This window comes from Orcinus orca, chromosome 16 (genome assembly GCF_937001465.1).
Source record: "Orcinus orca chromosome 16, mOrcOrc1.1, whole genome shotgun sequence".
Taxonomy (NCBI): Eukaryota; Metazoa; Chordata; class Mammalia; order Artiodactyla; family Delphinidae; genus Orcinus; species Orcinus orca.
The window spans coordinates 1,311,641-1,330,582 of record NC_064574.1 but is presented as its reverse complement, the minus strand read 5'-3'; the positions used below and the strand labels follow the sequence as shown (position 1 = coordinate 1,330,582).

General features: G+C 62.4%; 2 protein-coding genes and 1 long non-coding RNA gene across 8 annotated transcripts in view; 2 read left to right on the top strand and 1 right to left on the bottom strand.

Moving 5' to 3' along the window:
• Positions 1-1,510: 1,510 nt before the first annotated feature.
• Positions 1,511-10,758, bottom strand: STMN3 (stathmin 3). 2 transcript variants are annotated; one of them, XM_049699799.1, is made up of 5 exons: positions 10,590-10,758; positions 4,248-4,340; positions 3,860-4,035; positions 2,496-2,687; positions 1,511-1,904 (listed from the first exon to the last, which is right to left on the bottom strand). In XM_049699799.1, exons 1-5 carry the CDS (start codon positions 10,606-10,608, stop codon positions 1,845-1,847), a joined length of 540 nt encoding a protein of 179 aa, XP_049555756.1. In that variant the 5' UTR covers positions 10,609-10,758; the 3' UTR covers positions 1,511-1,844. The 2 variants fall into 2 exon arrangements, with proteins under 2 accessions (XP_049555756.1, XP_049555755.1); XM_049699798.1 differs by lacking the exon at positions 10,590-10,758 and adding an exon at positions 5,021-5,125.
• On the top strand, positions 2,698-7,154 carry LOC125961522 (uncharacterized). 3 transcript variants are annotated; one of them, XR_007472328.1, is made up of 3 exons: positions 2,698-3,063; positions 3,661-5,104; positions 7,044-7,154. It is a non-coding gene; the product is annotated as an uncharacterized LOC125961522 (long non-coding RNA). The 3 variants fall into 3 exon arrangements; XR_007472326.1 differs by having other exon boundaries at positions 3,661-5,150; XR_007472327.1 differs by lacking the exon at positions 7,044-7,154 and adding an exon at positions 5,772-5,881 and having other exon boundaries at positions 3,661-5,150.
• A 2,700-nt stretch (positions 10,759-13,458) lies between the features above and the next one.
• RTEL1 (regulator of telomere elongation helicase 1) overlaps positions 13,459-18,942 on the top strand; it is a 28,181-nt gene continuing 22,697 nt past the window's right edge. Inside the window, exons 1-5 of one of the 3 annotated variants that reach the window (XM_033410316.2) lie at positions 13,459-14,427; positions 15,355-15,550; positions 15,824-15,917; positions 16,425-16,506; positions 16,676-16,736. In XM_033410316.2, the coding sequence (XP_033266207.1) occupies positions 14,326-14,427; positions 15,355-15,550; positions 15,824-15,917; positions 16,425-16,506; positions 16,676-16,736 (535 nt within the window). In that variant the 5' untranslated portion in view covers positions 13,459-14,325. The remainder of the gene's footprint in view (positions 14,428-15,354; positions 15,551-15,823; positions 15,918-16,424; positions 16,507-16,675; positions 16,737-18,942) is intronic. The other 2 variants (XR_007472319.1, XR_007472320.1) reach the window with 2 other exon arrangements.

The window sequence follows — 18,942 nt, the reverse complement described above, 5'->3', positions numbered from 1 at the left end:
CATTTGATTTAATTTTTGAGTTCACTTTTACTACGTGGATGAGATGGGCTGTATTACACTAGGGCTTCCGCTATGAAAGAGCTGCCACCGCTCAGAGAAATCCAACCCTCAGGCCCTTTCCGCTCCCCTTTCTGAGTCCCACAGAAGCCACCGGTGGGCACTGCTGGGTTCCAGTCCTGGCTTGTCACTCCCTCGGGGGCTGTCTCAGTGGGGACAGGGATGGGGGGCACAGGTCCCAACTTCCCCAGAAGCCCACTGCAATGGATCAGTACCCACCCGTGCTCCCTGGCTTGGCTCTGGGAGGTCACCAGCAGTGTCCCCATAGGTTTCTGTAGAATGAAAGCCAGGGGCACTGAGGGCTGCAATCATCTGGTTTCTGAGGCACTGGCTCTGGGTCCTTCCTGCAAGAAACGCCTCAGGCTTTCCACCAAGAGGCTGGCCAGCGAGGACTCGGACCCCAGCACCCAGTCGTGGAGCTGGGCTGCCAGGGAGAAGAGGAGGCTGCTGCTGTGTCCAAGCAGGTAGCCGTCCTCAAAGGCTGGCGCTGGGGGGTCTGGAGGTCCCCCCAGACTGAGGGAGGGGGAGGAGGCCAGCCGAGCAGGGTCTTGGCAGGAGATAGAGCCAGGCCTCCAACCTGCAGGCTGGCCAGAGTGGGCCACCAGCCAGGAATGGAAGGACGGAGGAGGTGGCTTGGGAACCCTGTCCCCTGCCCCCCGACATCTGAATCTTCAGGCACTGGTCCCCCGCCCCCCAGCATCTACTCAGGGCTCCCAGAGGGGCACTTGTGGCTGCCACCCACTCACACTGGGCCACCTGTCCAGAGGTGCGCCTGAAAGCCCTGTGGCCAGGAACAGTGTGGGAGCATCTTTTGACCAGAGCAGAGGGCACACGGGAGGGGGCTGAGACTCCAAAGGGATATAAGGATGGGTCCTCCAAGGGCATCCGCAAAGCGTGGAGGAGAGAAGGGACAGTGGGAGGCTGGCTTTCCCCACACAGGTGCTGGGCCAGAAGGAGAAGGCCCTTCTGGGAGGAGGGGCCGGCACGTGTCCATGCTGCCCACAACCCTCTAGACCACAGCAGCTCACTCACAGGTCCCTGGTGGAACATGCCCACTCCCCTGAAGACCCAGGCCAAGCCACACCCCACCACCACTCCAGCCAAGGGCAATGACCGAAGCCTCCCAGGCCAGCCGAGGGTGCCAACCTCAGGCCAGGGGGTCTCAGAGGGCCCCTGTGCCACCACATTAAAGCGTGCTGCAGCTCTTACCCACCAGTTCCAAAAAGCACCACTGCACATGGGATTCCCAGGGCTGGCCAGTGACAGGGTACCTGCCCCCCACTGCCCAGAGATCCTTCTCTGTCCAAGTCTGTCTTCCTCCGCCCACTCCTGCGTGCCCAGCCCCTCTCCCAGAGGAGGACATCCAGGTGGAGGTGGCCCTGCCTACCGGCAGGAGCTGCCTCAAAAGACGTGCCCTAAGTGACAAGGTGCTCACAGCACAACGACCTGCGTGTTCCTGCCACCATCGCTGGATTTATTGAGGTCGCCACCACGTCCACTAAGAGGGCTGCCAAGAGGGGACCCAGCCACGGCCAGCCTGGGGCCTGAACTGTGGGGCTGTGTGCCACGCCCTGGGGGCCCCACAGGGAGAGCCTGTGGTCAAAGCCTTGCCACGAGGGCTGGACAGCTCGGAACGCGGAAAGAGAAGCTGAAGCTGGGAGAACAGGAGGGGAGGAGGGACGGGAGCAAAAGCCGCATCTAGACAAAGTCGAACAAAACAAAACCGAAACCCAGATGTGTTCCTGTCTCATCTCGGGATCCAGGCGCCGCGGTGTCCAAACGGCCCCTTAGCCGGACGTCTCCTCTCGCTGCTCCCTGTTCCTGCGCACTTCGGCAGCGTGCAGCTCCTGCGGGACAGGCGGGACAGGCGGGGTGGGCGGGGCCCTGCAGCCGGCAGGGGCGGGGTCCTGCCCCCCCACCCCTCCTGGGCTCTGGGGGCCCTGCCTTCCGGCTCCCGGGCTTTGGGAACCCTGGGGTCTTTTCCTCCCTAGACTGGCTCGGTCCCAGGTGCGGCAGATGCGACCAATGAGGACACCTTAGTGACCAGGAGCAACAGAGGGCAGGGGCAGGCCTGCGTCACGGACTGCAAGTGCGGCTTGAGGGTGGGGGCTGGCCCTCAGGGAGCCTGGGGTGGTGTCCAGACCCGAGCATTGTGACTCCGGGAATTTCCCGGGGAGTGCAGGCTCGGGGCTCCCCGGAACTAACCTGGTCCCGCTCGCAGGGAGGCTGCTCCGGCCTGGGCAGGGGCTCGCCTCACCCTGGCTAGCCCCAGTAGGACGGGGCGTCACGGGGAGGCCGGACTGCGGGAGCGCTGCTGGCGTAGTGGGCAGGGACCGGCCAAACGCCAAAAGAAGGGGCTCCTGGGGGCCCCCTGCTTCGGGCCCCGCCCCCCGCTCGGGCCGGGCCCGGCCCGTCCTCGGCCCCGCCCCGGCGCGCACCTTCTCGCGCAGCCGCTCACGCAGTGCGGCCAGGTGCGCCTCGCGGATCTCCTTGCTGAGCTCCATCTTGTAGTTGAGCTTCTCCTCGGCCAGGCGGCTGAAGTTGTTGTTGTCCTCCAGCGCCTTGTGCAGCACCTCGCGCTCGTGCTCGCGCCGCTCCGCCAGCTGCTTCAGCACTTGCGCCTCCTGCGTCTGCGCGGGCGGCCGGGCGGGCGAGCGTGAGGGGCGGCCGGGCCCGCCCCGCCTCGGCCCGCCCAGTGCCCCGCGCCCCGCCCCGCCGCCCAGCCCGAGCCCACCGCCTCCCGCCCACCGGACTTGTCCTCGGGGAGTTCGGGCCTATCCTGTCCTGCCGTTGGCTGGGGTGACCACCTCATCCCCAGGCAAGCCCTCCCTGTCCACCCTCGGCCGCAGAGCTGCCCCTCCCCGCTGGGCTCCGGGCGCCCCCGCTCCATCCCGCTCCAGAGTCCCAGCTGCCCTCGGGGAACGTGGGAGGAGCGGAGGAAGCTCCTGTGGGCTGTCACGGAGCCTTCCCCGTCTTTTCCTCAAACGTCTGCCCGCTGAGCACGAAGTAGGTGCTTAATACACACCGGGTTCTGAGCTCCCTAAGGTGCCGGGGGCGGGGAGGGGTCCCAGGGCCGCTAGGGAAGGGATGAGTTGGAACGAGGAGGGTGGGGCTGCTGGCGCCACTGTCCGGCCCTGCTGGTGGCCGCGGGAGTGGACCCGAGGCTCCCAGAGGTAATTAGCCTCCCTCAGCCTCCTTCAGAAGGCTGCTGGGCTCCACCCACGTGCCACTTACTACTAGTTAACCCTGAGAAGCCTGGGTCCCCAGGGCTCACCGGTCCTGCCGTAAGGGGGATAGAGCTGCTGCCCCTGCCCAGTGGGCTTGGGCACCAGGACTGCACTCCTGAGAGCACGTGCTTCTCTGCCTGTGTCTCAGTTTCAGGGGGGCTGGTGTGAGAAAGCGTGGGGAGGGGCCTGCTTCTCCCAGGGGCCCCCTGAGCTCCCAGCTCATGGAAAGCCCTTCCTTCACGCTCCCCTGCTCAGGAGGCTGTCGCCCAGCCTCCTCTCCCAGGGCCCCTCCTGGGGCTACCACCTGACCCTCCCACCCTGCCAGCATGGCCACGGGTGCCCCTCCTAGCAGGATCTGGTTCCTGTCTCCCTCCAGATGGCTGCCGTTGAGGAATCCTTCCTCCCCCGTCTCATTCTGATGGCTCAGGAGGTGGCCGCGGGACCATGAGACCCTCTTTGCTACACAGGCCCACAGCCAGTCGAGTGCTTGCAGCAGCCCGCACCTTGGGGACGCTGTCTGTGGCCAGCAAGGCCCCCGACCGTCTTTATCAGGACCCAGAGGGTTGGCTCCTTACCTTCCTCCGCCCCTCAGCTGCCTCCAGCCGCTTCTGCAGCTCCTCCAGGGAGGTGTCCTTCCTCTTGGGGGGGGAGGAGAGCATGGGACTCTCCGGGGAAAGGTCGGAAGGGGATTTGAGGATGACCTCAAAGCTCTGGCCGGAGGCCCTCTTGTCCAGCTGCTTCACCTCCATGTCTGCAGGGCAAGAGCAGACGGGGGCTTCAGGAGGGCTGCTCAAGGAGGGGGCAGGCCGAGCACACACCCAAGTCAAGGTCTGAGAGGAGGGCTGGGACTCCCAGGACCGGCCCCTCCCCACAGGGACCTCTCTCCGGAAGGCAGCCAAGCGGGGGTGCACAGACGCCACGGGAGGGGGTAGCGAGGTCAGGGCAGCAGCCGGGCACACTCACCCCCATACTGGTAGACGGTGTTGGGGTGCGGCTGTGAGTAGAAGCAGGAGCAGAGGAGTGACAGCACCGACAGCTCCTTCATCTTCTTGTAGGCTGTGGGCGTGAGGCCGGCCTGAGCAGGCGCCGTCCCATCGCACCTCCAGCCCCACCTCCCTGGATGCCCAGGCCTCCCTGCCTCTGTCCCCGTTGCTGCCCCCTTGCGCCTGTCTGGGAGCCTGTTTACCTTGATCTTTTGTGTCCCACATCTCTGACTCTCTCCGTCCCTCCCTCCCTCCCAGATGTTGGCTGTCTTTCCCTGGGCACGCCTCCCTGTGGGTGTCCTGCATTGGTCTTTCTGTTCCTGTCTCTGAGTCCCTGCCCCCCTCGCTCTGTCTGTCTCTGCCTCTCTCTCCCTCCTTTTCTCTCTCTTGGCATTTCTGTCTGTGTCTCCGTTCATCCTTCTGTCTTTCTGGCTCTCCATCTGTCACTACCTCTCTTTATATCTTTACGTCTCCATGATTCTTTGTCACTGTGTATCTTCCCGACTCTCCCTTCCCCCTGCCCCTCCGCGTACTTCTCCTTCCTCCCCTTTCGCTCTCGTGGACACTTGCCCGGTTGGTGGAGAGGTTAACCACCACACTGGTGACTGGGCCAGCACAAATGGAGAGCTTCTGCAGGCAGCACTTTCTTGGCTGTGCACTTAGGTGAAGCCCTCAGACCCTCCTGTCTGCCCCCCAGCCCACCCCCCATTTACCCTGTAGTGCGCCCACCGTGGGATGAAATCAGGTTCTCACCAGACACGCACTGGCGGCTCATCAAAAGCCAAAGGGACGGGAGCTGTCCGTTCAGCACCACAGCCCGCCCTCTGGCCTTGCAGGGTGAGCGCCCACAGCCAGTGTCCACACTACCCAACCAGAAAAGGAGGTAAGCCTGCTGAGGCCCTGAGCCTTGTCAGGGAAGGGGAGATGCTCGCTCTCAGAATGGAAATAATTGAGCTCTTTGTGGTTGGTTCATAGCAAGCCAGGCCCCAAAGTAGACACATGGGTCTGATGTCTCACTGGCTCTCAAGAATCCTGTATGCCCAATACTGTCACCCCCACTCCACCAAGAGGACACTGGGCCCAGGTAGCTGGGTGACTTGTTCAAAGCTCCTCCAGGGCAACCCCAGGTGGTCTGTGTTCTTTCCACCACTGCAGTAGGTCCCAGACTTGGGGGCTCAGACCCATGCACCTGCCTCCCTGGCTGGAGAAGCTAGTATAGGTCTCTAGAGAGATACTCCACGGAGAGCGACTCTGGCTTCCATGAAAGAGCATGCATAGTTACCCACAGCATTCTTCCAAGGGGCAGACAGGTTGGACAAGAAACTCTCTGATGAAATTTCACTCAAGATAATGTTTTTAAATTGATTTCACGTAAAACTGGGGAAAGTGCTTGTGTAGAAACAGGACACAGGACAGAAGTGACTAGGCCCTGTCTGAGAGAACAGCTTGCTGTGAGCGGGGTCCTCCAACAACCAATGCAGAGAATGATGTTATTTGATCTAAGTGTCCTGATGACCCAGACTCTTCCGGAGAGAGCCCGAGAAGTTGTGACGGGAGCACAGAGGAATCCTGAGCAAGAAGCAGGGAGAGCCTTTGGGGTCTTGGAGGAGACGCAGGGCGAAGACACATGACTTGGTCATTGGCTCGGGAGTGTGGGAGGGAGGGCCAGGTAGGGGTGGGCCTCAAAGGGGATCTTGGCCTGACTTGCCGATTTTGCTTTTTCACAAGCAGAATCTACTCGCGTATTACTTATGCCATTAAAGGTTAACTTTAGAAAGGAGGCTGAGGGGTACCTCCCAGGATGTGTGCTTGGGAGTTAGAGGAGGCAGGACCAGGCAGAGCGGCTCTCCAGGAACAGCAGAGCAGGAGATATTTGGACCCTTGCAGAGGCTGGGGAGGTAGCCAGGCCTGTGCTCAGAAGGGAAGGTGGGGCAGGGAGTGAGAGGGAGGCTGGTCAGGGGCCTAGCTGGGTCCTGGGAGAGGCCAGGGAGGAGGGGCCTCAGACTAACCCTGCCAGCACCCACCACTCTGGCAATAGACACCAGCCCCCTACCCTGACCTTTCAGAGAGTCCTTTCTCAGCCCCTGTTAAAACCTCTGAAAGAGTTTACCTTACAGGCCAGGAACCTGGGGCCTCACAGCTGCTCAAGGCCCTCTCTGCCTCAAGCCTGAGATTTTCCCAGGAAAAGGGTTGCAAATTAATAACAGAGGAATTTTACAGACAAATGCCAGGGGCTCCCTTCCAGGCAGCTGTCACCTCAGCCTGGAGGGGGGCTGGTGGCAATTCAGGGGCAGGAGGGGGAGCTTGGGCAGGTGTGAGTGTAGGCAGGTGAGAGGGGAGAGGGCTGGGGGCTCAAGACTGAGGTCAGAGTCTCCAAGGTCATGGCTCTGCCCAGGGGACAAGGGTCCAACTGGGAAGTGAAGGACTATGTCCCGCGGCTGCAAACAGGGATGCAGCTTGGCGTCTGGTGGTCGTGGAGATCCCCTGGGTTGGTGGCCTATGAGGACCTTCCTTCTCAGAAGACCCTTCCTCAAGAAGCCCAGTGGGAAGGGGCAAACTCCCCAGGAGGGGGCTTGGGAGTGAGGCCTGCGCTGTCGTCTGGTTGCAAGTCAGAGGGGACGGCATGGTGGGTGGGGAACCGGCAAGTTTGGAGACAGTGAGCAGGGGGCAGCCTGCACCGGGGTTGGAGATCAGGGCTGGGCCCAGCCACATGCAAGACGGGAGGGTACGCCTGTATTTTCAGAGCCGGAGGGGCTTAAAGTTCCTCTCATTGCAGAGCGAAGAGGTGGAGGCCCAGACCTCTCCACAGACATAGCTCCAGCCAGGAAGTGGGGCCTCGAGGCACGCCCTCCCTTTTCTCTCCTCACCAGGACCCTCTCTTCCGTCCCCATCACTGACTTAAGAAAGTCATTAAAAACAAATCTCCACCGTGAACTGGATTGCTTTGATCCCCCTTCATAGTAAATGTTACACATGCAAGAGTGCATATTGGCCTGTTGGATGATTACATCTCAGAAGAGCAAGAGTTAGAAGGCACCAGGTCAGCCTAGGGCACCTGGTGACAACAGTAATCGTGCCCAAGGGGGATGGGGTGGGCACACCACACCCTTCCTCCGAACTGACTCTCAAGACCAGCCAGCCCAGGCAGACACCCTCATCAGCCTCATTTCTACAGAGGAGAAGGAGGTGCAGAGAGGGCAAGTGGCACCCCCAAAGTCACACAGCATGCCAGGATGGCAGCCCTACCATGAGCCCAGGCCTCTGCACTTTCCTGTTGGGAGCCTCATGGTGGGTGGGTGGGGGGTCTTCCAGAACTAGGAGGGAAGGGGGCCCACAGATTCCCGCTCACCCTAAAAGGGCCCTGGAGGCTGCTGCTAACTGCCTCCTGACAGATAGAGCTTGTTGCCACCCAGGCGGCCCCTCTCTCACTTGTCAGAGTCTCCTCCCTCAGTGTCGGGAGCCCAGCATGGCAGGAGTTGACAGCAGCATTCACCTTTCTCTGGGAAAGGTGGCTGCAACAGTCACGCTGCCTGGCGTGGACTGGGCACTCACCTCTTGCCAGGCCCCGGGCCAAGCACTGTTTCCTGAAATAGCTCATTCAACCCTCAGAACAAGCCTAGGGGAGGTGCTGTCACTATCACGGTCACCCCGATGGGGAGATTGAGCCCTTGAGCGGCGAGGTAGCAGGTGCAAGGCCTTGCAGCTTGCCAGAGTTGCATAAGGGGATGAACATGAGCGAGTCTACAAGAGTGCCTGAAGAGCTGAGCACCTGGGAAGGACACCAAGACGCAGTGTCCTCAGAACGCGGCCCACCAGGAGGCACTCAAGGGCGAGGCAGGGGCAAAGCTTTCCAATCTATGCACGAAGATGAGGCTAAGAGCAATCCTGCAGCGGCCACAGACCAGAGCAGAGGTGACACTTCAAGGCCACTAAGGCACGAAAGTCTGCTCCAATCAAAGATGTGTTTTCAGAGAGAAGCCATAGCTGGTTCACTTACACCAATTTTGGCCACAGTTATCGGCGCTGTCACGTAGCCACTTCTGGGCCAGACCTCTCTCCTATCAAACTGTTATGGCCGGGAGAAGCTGCAGGTGAGCACAGGTGTGTGTACACACGGGCTGCACTCTATAGAGGGCAGTGCTGATGACAGAACATGAAAGGCCCAGCGCCATGTGATGTCAGCTATGAGCAGTTCTTCAGCTGGTACTGCAGTATGTCTTTGCTGGCCATGCTGGACAAAACTGACCAATGGCACTCATGGTCTCCTCCTTTTTTTCTTTAAAAAAAAAATTTTTGTTTTGGCTGCTTTGGGTCTTTGCTGTTGCACGCAGGCTTTCTCTAGTTGCTGCGAGTAAGGGCCACTCTTCGTTGCAGTGCACAGGCTTCTCATCATTGCGGTGGCTTCTCTTGTTGCAGAGCACGGGCTCTAGGCACGCGGGCTTCAGTAGTTGTGGCATGTGGGCTCAGTAGTTGTGGCGCACGGGCTTAGTTGCTCCGCGGCATGTGGGATCTTCCCGGACCAGGGATCGAACCCGTGTCTCCTGCACTGGCAGGTGGATTCTTAACCACTGTGCCACCAGGGAAGTCCCATGGTCTCCTTCTTGACACCAGGGGTAACTTGGACACCCAGAACAATCCTGGGAAAAAGCATGGGTCAGCAGTGCCCCAAAGTCTGGCCAAGAAGAGGGTCTGGTGCCAGGAAACTCTGAGGTCGGAGGGTCTGGGCCCAAGCCCTGATGGCCATCGATGGTGTGGCTTCGTCTGCGTCCCTCCAGCGCCTAACCTCAGTCTGCTCATGTCAGAAGGATGAGAAGGAGGCCTGTGCAGGGGTTTTACCAACGAGGTGAAAAGCTGATAAATGCTCTCAGAAGTGGCTGCCCACTGTCCCCCAGCTCAGGCACAGATGGTGAATGAGGACGCACAGACCTGCCCCAGTGTGGGACTGGGGCCGCACTGGCCACCCTCACCTGCTGGTCCCAGTATCTCTGGGGATGTCAGGGAGAGGGCAGGGGGCGTATGAAGTCCAGATGGATAAGACCCCCAGATGGATGTGGGGGGTGGTGGTCAGTGACGCACGGGGTCCCCTGCCAGGCTCCTGCAGAAGTCACTGGGGGCCAGAACCGCCGGCCCTGAGGGGCGGGGGTCAGGGCATTGCACACGTGGGTGGGCGGAGCTCTGGCGCCTCAGACAGAAGCGGGCGCTGCGGACAGAGTCGAACTAGCTGGGGAGAGGGGATTGCAGAGAGCCGCCCCCAGGGCGGACGGAAGGGTGGGCGAGGTGACGGGGTGGAGGTGGGGGCCGCCCGCCCGCCTAGCCATCTCGGGCACCGAGTGCAAAGGTGAAGCCGGTCCTGGGAAAGCCAGACTGGGCAGAGCGTTCCTGAGGAGAGCGACCCCCGCGTCCTTGCCCCGGGGGTCGCCTGGCAGCACTCCCGCGTCCAGTATGTGACCCGCGTTTCCCGCCTCGCCCGGTGCCCGCCCCTCCGCGGCAGCTCCGCGCCTGCTGCAGGCCCGGGAGGAGAGGGTCGTTGCCGTTGAGGGCGGTGGGTCTGCAGCTGGGGAGGTGGAGCGGCGGGGGAGGGAGGGGCAGACGCCCCCATCCTAGAAAGGCTCGGAAACAGCGGCAGTCCATCCCCCATCCAAACCCGCAGCGTAAAGGGCGGTGGCTTTTTCGACCGGGGCGGGTGGCACCGTGTCACAGAGGGTGGTCCCGAGCCCGCAGCGGCGAGGGGAGGGGCGGCGACGCGAGGTGCGGGCGCGGCTCGGCTCAGGTTTCCGTTTCCCGTCTTCTCGCAGCGCCCCCTCCCGTCCCCCGGCCCCTCTGTTGGCGCAGGGAGAGCCCGGGCCCCGCCCGCCCCGGGCTGGGACTCCTGCAAAGGGTCCCGCGCTCCTCCCTCTGACCCCCGAGAAGGCGCGGTCCGACCCGGGTCTGGGGTCCCCGGGCGCCTCCAGGGACCCTGCCCGCATCCCGCGAGCGCGCCCACCCACCCATGGGTCTCGGAGCCATCCTGAGGCAGTCGCTCCCGGCTTGGCACAGCAGCGCCCCCCGCACCGATGCCCCCACCCCGAGCGGAGCCCCTGCTCTGCGGCCCAAGTCCGTTAGGCTGGCGCCGCAATCCCCGCCTTATGGGCACCGGGTCTCCCCACCCGGCGGCCCTGAACCCCGTCTCCTGCGGGTTCCGCCCGGAGAGCGCCCGCGCCCTTGCAGAGCGTGGGGTCCGAGATGGGAAAACACTCCGTAATCGGCCCAGCGGTGGGCGAGGCCAGACAATAGCCTCTGCTCAGATCCGCCGCCCCAGGACTCCCGATGCCCCGGTGCCTACCGGACACGGTGCTGGCCATGGTGCTGGCGGCGGTGGGGTTGCGGAGGCCGGAGAGGCGCGGGCGGTGGCTGGAGCTGCAGTCGGCGAATGCTGCAGTGTCGGGGAGGGGAGGGGGCAAGGGAGGGCAGGAGGCGGGAGCAGCGGGGAGAGGGAGGGAGGGAGAGCGAGAGAGAGAGAGCGCGAGCGAGAGAGCGAGAGCGCGAGAGCGAGAGCGCGAGAGCGAGAGCGCGAGAGCGAGAGCGAGAGCGAGAGCGCGCCTGGCTGTTGCACGGGCTGCAGCCGTCACAGGGAGGGATGATGGGAGGGGAGAGATCAGCCTGGGACGCAGAGCTGAGCGCTGCAACCCGTTGCCCATCCTCCCACCGCTCACCACTTGGAGCTGGTGCCCCCCCAACTGGCTTTGTGCACTCCCCGGGGGGATGGCGGAAACAGCCCCCAATTCCCCAGGGTGGGTGCAGCAGGAGACGATGGGCCTCAACATCAGAGTGGGGTAGGAGAGCTCTTCACTGAGGCCAGTGGAGGCTGGGAGGTGCCTTCTGTGCGCCCAGGCTTGTGCTGAGGGCTAAGCGAGTCATGGATGGTGAGGGTGGGGGCTGGTCTGGAAGGCCTCCAGGGGCATCCGAGAGCAGCTCCTGAGGCAGAGAAGAGGGTAAATTGATGTGAAGAGGCCTAGAACAAAGGCTTTGGAGCGAGACGGAGACTGGAGCCAATCCCAGCTCTGACATCTACTTGCTGTGTGACTGAGGGTGAGTTTCTGACCTCTCTGGGCCTCCATTTCTCGGGTGTGAGATGAGACAATGGTGTCAGTGCCCAGGTGGTGTAGGAGAGATGTGCACACTTGGTGGCGTCCTGCCCCTCCCCCTGCCAGACTCAGGGGTTTGGTTGATACCCCCAAAGGCAGAGCTGTTCCCGCAGTGACCCTGTCACCTCTTTGGTGGTGGGGATGGGAAGTCAGGCAGATGGAGCATCATTCCCGTTTTAGGGATGGAGCCACTGAGGCCAAGAGAAGTGCTGACTCCACAAGCAATGAAGTCCTAGAGCCAGAGCTAGATCTCTGGGAAACCTCGGGAACACACAGAGAGATGAGGAGGACCCAGGACCTCTGTGTGCACACACAGCAAGCATGTGACTGGTTAACATCTGTCCTGTGGTCCACATGGGGTCTGGTCCACCGTGGGAGTCCCACAGAGCCTGGCAGAGCAGACACTCAGTGTGAGTTGGTTGACTTGCTCGAGATCGCAGTGCCTGCTGAGTGGGCTTGCTATGGCCAGCCTTCTTCTCCCCTTCTGCTCACCTCTCAGGACTCAGTACCACAGTATTTACGTGTTATAATTAATAGGAGCCTGGGCAGGAGTCCCTATGCACAATGTGTGACCAGGGTCCTCAGCTCCCTTTCTGGCCCAGGAGTTTGCCAAGTCTCTGGGTCCTGGACTTCCCTTCCTTGGACTTTTGTGGGGGAAATGCCATTACTCTCAGAAGATGGGGGGTGTGGAGGTGAAGAGTGGGACTCCTGGCTCTGGGACTTGCTGCCGTCTTCAGGAAATCTACTAACCACCCACCCCGTGCTTCCTTTCCTCACCTGTAAGGAGTGGGTCATAAAAGCACTTATCTCAGGGGTCGTTGGAAGGACAACCGTGTTAATGCCTGCATGGATGGTACTGAAATGTGTGCCTAGTGAGCATTCAGCAAGTGTGTGGCCGGGTCTCCTCTTCTCCAAGCTCCCTGCTGAGATAGACACTCTACTGTCCCCTCACTGGAACAAGTGGGTGTGTGTGGATGCCAGTGTGCACCAGGGGCTTCCCCAAGCATGATCTCACACACATCAGCCTAGACACTCATGTGGCATTAAGGTGCCATCAGTGGGAAAACATCTGGACATTAAACAGCCCACGAGACCCTCTAAAATCAGCCTTGCCACCTGACTGTGGGCTGTCACTTCAGCGTCAGTTTCTTCCTGGTGCTCTTTGAGGCATGCTGGGGTCACCTAGACAAACGCTTCTTTTTTTTTAATATTTATTTATTTGGTTGCGCTGGGTCTTAGTTGCGGCTCATGGGCTCCTTACTTGTGGAATGTGAACTCTTAGTTGCAGCATGCATGTGGGTTCTAGTTCCCTGGATCAGGGATGGAACCTGGGCCCCCTGCGTTGGGATTGCAGAGTCTCAACCACTGCGGCACCAGGGACGTCCATAGACAAACACTTCTGACCACACAGAGCTGTGCAGACCCCTGGAACCTCCCTGTTGACTGCCAGCTGGTGCTGGGTGCTGGGGGTTCAAAGGTCCCGCCCTGACCAGTGGGGGACATTGACCGGAAAAGCGGCTGGACCTAGAGGACAGTAAGGAGAGGAACTGGTGAGGCTCTCAGGAGCCGAGTCACGGGCAAGGGGCAGCCATTTGCGAAATTTAAGGAGAGTGATCAGCTCAGACTCGAGTCTTTAAAAGACCTCTGGGTATTTTGAGAAAAGGGAAGCCACAGGAAACCTGTTAGAAGGCTTGTGCTGTTGTCCGGGCAGTTGTCCAAGGGGGCTTGGCCCGGGGGGAAGTGGAATGGAGACCCTGGTGGGGAGGGAGGAGACGGCGGGACCCCAGGTTCGTGCCCGCGGGCGAGGAGGTGCCGGTCACCGGGCTCAGGGTCAACTGAAGGGGCGGGTGGGACGTGGAACGCTGCGCGCCAGCAGAGCGCGGACCCCGAGGGAGGGGACCAGTTTCCGGCCGGAGCACTGCGCAGCGGACCGGAATTGGGGGCGGAAGTGCGGCGCGTTCACGGATGACTGCGCGCCTCAGCCCGCAAGGTCGGACCGGCTGCCTGCTGAGGACGCGGTGGTGGTGAGTCGGACGGACAGGGGCGAAGTCCTGGAGATCCCGGTCGTGGAAGGCTCCCCGCCGAGACCCTGGCACTGGAACCTGTGCCCAAGCGGGGGCTTCCGCAACTGCAACTCCCGGCAGGCCCCGCGCAGCCCTCGGGCCGCGCGCTGGCGATTTTGGCGCGCTGCATTGTGGGGCGCGTAGTGCCCGGCTCCGCGCTCGTGGAGGGCGCCGGGTCCGCGGGAAGGGCGGCCCGGCGGGGTTTAGGAGCGCGGGCTGTTAGTCCGAGTGTCCATGCGAAACCAGGCCTCGGGGGGCTGAGTGGTTTGCTGGGCGCCGCACGGATTCGCGTCCCAGGTCAGAGCAGCACACGTGCTCTTTCGCTGCCCACCTGGGAGGGATGGGGCTGGTCCGTGGAGCGGAGAGTTGGGAGCCGCAGGGGCGGGGGGGTCCCGACCGGCCCAGGCTGGGGGCGCTCCGCTGGGAACTGGCCCCTCAAGCTTTGGCGGAGGTCAATGCAGTGTTATTGCGGGTGGAGCACGTGGAGCTGCATCTGGCCCCTCTCTTGTCGCCTCTCCCGGAGCACGGTGGAGCTGCCTGGGGCGGGAGAACAAGACAGGGCCGACACCTCTCTGAGCTCCTTGTGACAGGATGTCACAGGCTCGCCTTCGGGCCTGTCTGCGGAGGCACTGCCTGAGGGGACTGGTGAAGTGGCTTGGCGCTCGGGAAAGGGTCGCTACAAACAGTCTTGTCATTGCAGTCTCTGCCATAGGGGCTCCCGTGGAGAACGTGTCCCAGCGGCACAGGCTGGCATAACTTACCTGGAGCGTCTGAGACCCTGAGATGTTCGGAGAGGGGTTTGTCTCGCAGACCCACACAGCCTGCGTTTCAGCCAGCTTCTGTGTCCGCCCGAGACAGAGAGTAGGCCAGTATGCCCAAGATAACCCTGAATGGTGTGACAGTGGATTTCCCTTTCCAGCCATACAAATGCCAAGAGGAGTACATGAGCAAGGTCTTGGAGTGTCTGCAGAAGGTGAGGCTGCAGACTGAGGGGCTTGTACCCGGGGGATGGGTCAGAGTGGGTAGAGCCTCAGTAAGACCCAATGTACATGCACTGTCTTTACACCGGCCAGGTCCTCCTGGTGAAGCTACCCTTCTGGACGTGGGAGTCGACCATAAATAGGGCTCATGTTTTAGCTGGGGTAGGAGAGATGCTAAACAAGTAAACAAAAAGGATAATTCTAGACCGTGAGGAGTGCTGTAAAGAAAAGACATAAGGTGATAGACTTCAGAGCGCCTTGGGGGGCCTCTCTGCGCAGGTGGAATGTGAGTGAGGCCAAGCGATGAGAGCGTCCAGCTGAGGGCCTGGAGGAAGTATTTGCACACAGAGGGACAGGTGGCGCCCAGCCCTCATTAGGGGAGGTCGTTAAACCTCAGGGGGTGCAGCCTGCTTTCTGCTGGGTTTCTGGGCACGCCCTCTTGTACCTGCCCAAGCCCCCAGCCCTTGAGGGCTGCCTCTGTAGCTGGGCCCATGTTCCCACTCCTGCGGCAGCTGGGGGCAGCTTTGCAGACATGGCTGTGTCGGCCCAGGTTTCCACTCGGGCTACCGGCCGAGAGCTATGTAGACTGTCAGGCTCCATGCAGGTAGTGTAACTGCTTGGATCCAGAATCAGAGTCAAACTCCCATTCTGGGGCTTGACCAAATTCGTCATCTTCCTGTTTATATTAGGTTGAAAAGTACCGTGGTATTTTGGGTAATGCTCTGTAAATTGTTTGCTAATGAGACCTGGTTTGGTCTACAGCTTTTGGTTTGAGAGTGGAGAGGTCCTGCGGCATTTTACGTCCCCCGCTGAGTGGGGGCAGAGCTGCCCCAGGGGCTGCAGGGCTTGTCTCAGGTGGGCTGTGTGGCCTGCGGAGCCTGCCCCTGCTCCCCCGTGACCCTGTTCCCCACCCCATTTAGAAAGTGAACGGCGTTCTGGAGAGCCCCACGGGCACGGGGAAGACGCTGTGTCTCCTCTGCAGCACGCTGGCCTGGCGGGAGCAGCTCCGAGACGCTGTCTCTGCCCGCAAGATTGCCGAGAGGGTGTCAGGGGAGCTCTTCCTTGACCGCGCCTTGGCGTCCTGGGGGAACGCTGCCCTGGAAGGAGATGTCCCAGGTGCTGCCCCTTTTTGCCCCTTTCCTGGTCCCGGGCTGGGAGGCGGGGAAGGAAGGGGGGTTGTAGCTGCCACGTCATTTCTCGCCATCCTGGCTGTAAACCTAGGGTCAGAGCCTTATGGCCAAATGAGGACCCTGCAGAGACCCACTGCACTCCTTCCTGTAGCGAGTATTGGGCATCGATGCTTAGCTGTCCCCGGGCCGAGTTAGCTGAGTGCCCCGGGTTAACTGCACACGTGGGCCGTGACCTGTCCTGTTCCCTTGTGCCGGGCAGTGTGCTATGCGGACGTCCCAAAGATCATTTACGCCTCCAGGACCCACTCGCAGCTCACTCAGGTCATCAGTGAGCTCCGGAACACCTCCTACCGGTAGGTCAGGCGGCGTCTACCCCTGCCTTGGGGTCACGGGGGTGTTCTGCCTGGACCCCACCCTGGGGTCGCGCCGTGCTCTGGCTGTGGGGCTGCTGCCCTGAGCTCCTCGCAGCCATCAGGGTGTCAGCTGTGGGCGTGGGTCAGGGCAGCTGCGCGGGGGAGGCCCTGCCCCGTGTTGGAGCCCCCAGCACTGCTGCAGGAGGGTTGGTGTCCCCTCCCCGCCGGCCTCCCACGAGAGGGAGGATGCAGGTGGCAAGGTCTCCCCGAGGCCTGCCCCGGTCTCTCGGCCTCGCCCTGGACGCTGACTCAGAGCAGGCCGTGCCACGGTGAAAGCCCCTCTCGAGCCTGGGGCGGACTTCCGCCCCAGCCACTCCCTCTGGCTGCCCGGGCGTGTGAGCCAAGCTTCCCTGGGCTCCCGGTGCAGCCCACGTGGCTCCTGCCGCTGGACAGCACTGGGGCCCCCGCCCTCTGATCCTTGGGCCCCCCAACCGTCTCCTCCACCAGGCCCCGAGTGTGTGTGCTGGGCTCCCGGGAACAGCTGTGTATCCATCCTGAGGTGAAGAAGCAGGAGAGTAACCACATGCAGGTGGGCTCCTGGGGCTCCCAGCCTGGCCTTGGTGGGTCTGCTGCTGTTGCGTGGGTGCTGCCCCTGGGGGACGGAGGGGTAAAGAGCTGGCGGGGGTGGAGCTGGCAGGGGGTGCCTGGCTGGGGCAGGGCTCGGCCGTCACACGAGCCCAGACCTCATGTTCACCCAGGTCCACTTGTGCCGCAAGAAGGTGGCAAGTCGTTCCTGTCACTTCTACAACAACGTGGAAGGTGAGAAGGCTCGAGGTGGTGCGTCCTGCCCACGGAGAGCTGCAGGGGGCGTGGAGTCTGGGCGCCTCTGAGGGCTGGGCTCAGCGGCTTCCTGGGCTGCTGGCTGCTGCCCCTCAGCGCCCCGCTCTGGGCTGTCGAGGTGCCTGAGGTCTGTCTCCTGACGACCAGCATTGGCGTGCGTGCAGAGGAGCTCACGCGGTGGGGCCGAGGAAGGGCCTGAACCGTGCCAACAGCATGCTTTGTGCAGAGTGCGTGCTCCCTTCTGGAGGGCTGGAAATCGGGCGCCTGCCAGTCAGGGGTGCCCCCCTGGGCGCTGGGTCTCTGGAGAGCATTTCACTCGTGGTCTCAGCTGTTCTGGGGGAGTCGGCCAGGGAGGGGGTGCTGGAAGCTCCTCCACGTGTCTTTCCCTTTGCTGATTCTGTGGTGCATCCTGTCACTGCCGCCTGTAACTCGGTGGGTGTGACGTGCCCTGAGCCCCTGGGGTCCTCCTAGTGACTCCTCCAGCCTCATCCAGAAACGGATGAGAGTGGAAAGCGCAGTGTTTGTGACAACGGCCGGCCCAGGTGCGGCGTGGTTGTGTGACCGCAGGTGCCCAGGGCCCTGTGAAGGGGACCCTTTGTCTCCTGTCACTGACTTTCTTGGGGCCCAGAGTGGAGGGGCGGCACTGGTGCCCTTGCCTCCGAATTCCTGCTTTTCCGCCTGTGGCTGCCCTTTGTGTCTGTCAGGACTTCTGGAGCCGGAGGTGATGGCAGAGAGGCTTCTCTGTGGTGTGGCCTGGGGGCGGGGTCACGCTCCTGTGGGGTCAGGGTTCCCTCTGTTTCCTGCCTCAGGGTTGGGACTCAGACCCTGCAGTGAGCCGGGCCCCAGAGAGTTCACATCGGTGATTCGCAGGGCACCAGCGGGCCAGGCCTGTGCTAGGCAGTGGGTCAGGACAGCAGGACGGTCCCAGAGGCCTGAGCTGGGAGTCCCAGCGCCCTTGGAGAGAGGGAGAGGGGTTGCCTGATGCGGGCTTGGGCTCTGGCGGGCCGGCTGTGGGTAGGGCTGCACGGCTTGGCCTCTGGGGTGATGACCCAGGGTCCCAGGCTCATTCCTCACTGCCTTCCCCTTGGCGGTGTCCCTTGGTCTGGTGGCGCCGAGGACCCGCAGGACAGCAGTGAAGTGTAAGGCTGAGGATGGCCTGTGGCAGCTGTCGTGGCCCCGGGCTGGAGACTGCTGGCCGCCAGCTCTGCTGTCCCGTCGGCGTCAGGCCTGTGGGTGTCGGGTCGCCTGAAGGCTGCTCTCTTGTCCTCGTCCCCCCGCTGCTTGGCCCTCTGCCCTCAGTCCTGCCTTCCCACGGGCCCTGGTGTCAGGCCCGTGATGCTCGACGGAGCCGTCCCCCCTTTGCTGCACTGTGGCTGCCTCCCCTGTCCTTGTCCCTGGCAAAGGGGGTTCCGGGTGTCCTGTTGGCCACAGGCCAGAGCCGTTAGGGTGTGAACCGCTCCAGCCACCTTTCCACAGCAGCTTGGAGTGGCCAGCTTGCCCACTCTGCTGGATCAGCCCTCACCTGCAGGGTCCTGTCCCTCACCTGCAGCACCCCTCACCTCATCTGGAAGGTCCTTGAGGAGGGAGGGGCCAGGAGGCCAGGGGACGGGTGGGAGCTGGGGGGAGCTTCCCATCCACGGTGGAGGCACCCTTGGAGCTGCTGCGTGTTGGGCCCCTGGCTGCAGGCCCCTCCCCGCTGCCCCAGGCCCTGTGTGGCAGAGCAGGGGCTGTCCCAGCTGGCCTGCTGGCTCCGGCCTCTCTGTCCCCTCCCCAGTCCCTGCCCCTGCTCTGCTGTACTCTTTCTGCCTATTCATCGAGGGCATCCACTCACCATAAACCGGTGCCCCCCGGCTGTCTCAGCCTCCTTTGTCAGCTGACGCACGGGATGCAGTGGGGTGTCTCCAGCAGGTGCCCAGGCCTTGGAGGGGGAGAGGAGTGGGCAGAGACCCCAGGAGGGGTCTGAGAGGCGTGCAGAGCGGAGCCCTGCCTGGCTGCGTCCCGCGGGGAGCAAGCAGTGTGGCCCGGCCAGGCCCCTCCCTCCTCTCCACTGTCCCTTCCTCTTCACTGCCCGCTCTTCCTCGCCCCCCCTCCCCAGCCCCCCTCGCCCCAGGTAGGTGACTGAGCTGTGGGGCCGGCCTGCTGCAGAGCGTGCCGATTGGCTGGTCTGTTGCTATGGTGCTGCTGA

Coding starts and splice junctions, on each gene's coding strand:
- STMN3 (XM_049699798.1), bottom strand. CDS start 5,042: ATGAGCCGCCAGTGCGTGTCTG. Junction 4,341..5,020: donor GAGCCGCCAGTGCGTGTCTG/GTGAGAACCTGA, acceptor TCACGCCCACAG/CCTACAAGAAGATGAAGGAG. Junction 2,688..3,859: donor CAGCTGAGGGGCGGAGGAAG/GTAAGGAGCCAA, acceptor CCGCCCGCGCAG/ACGCAGGAGGCGCAAGTGCT.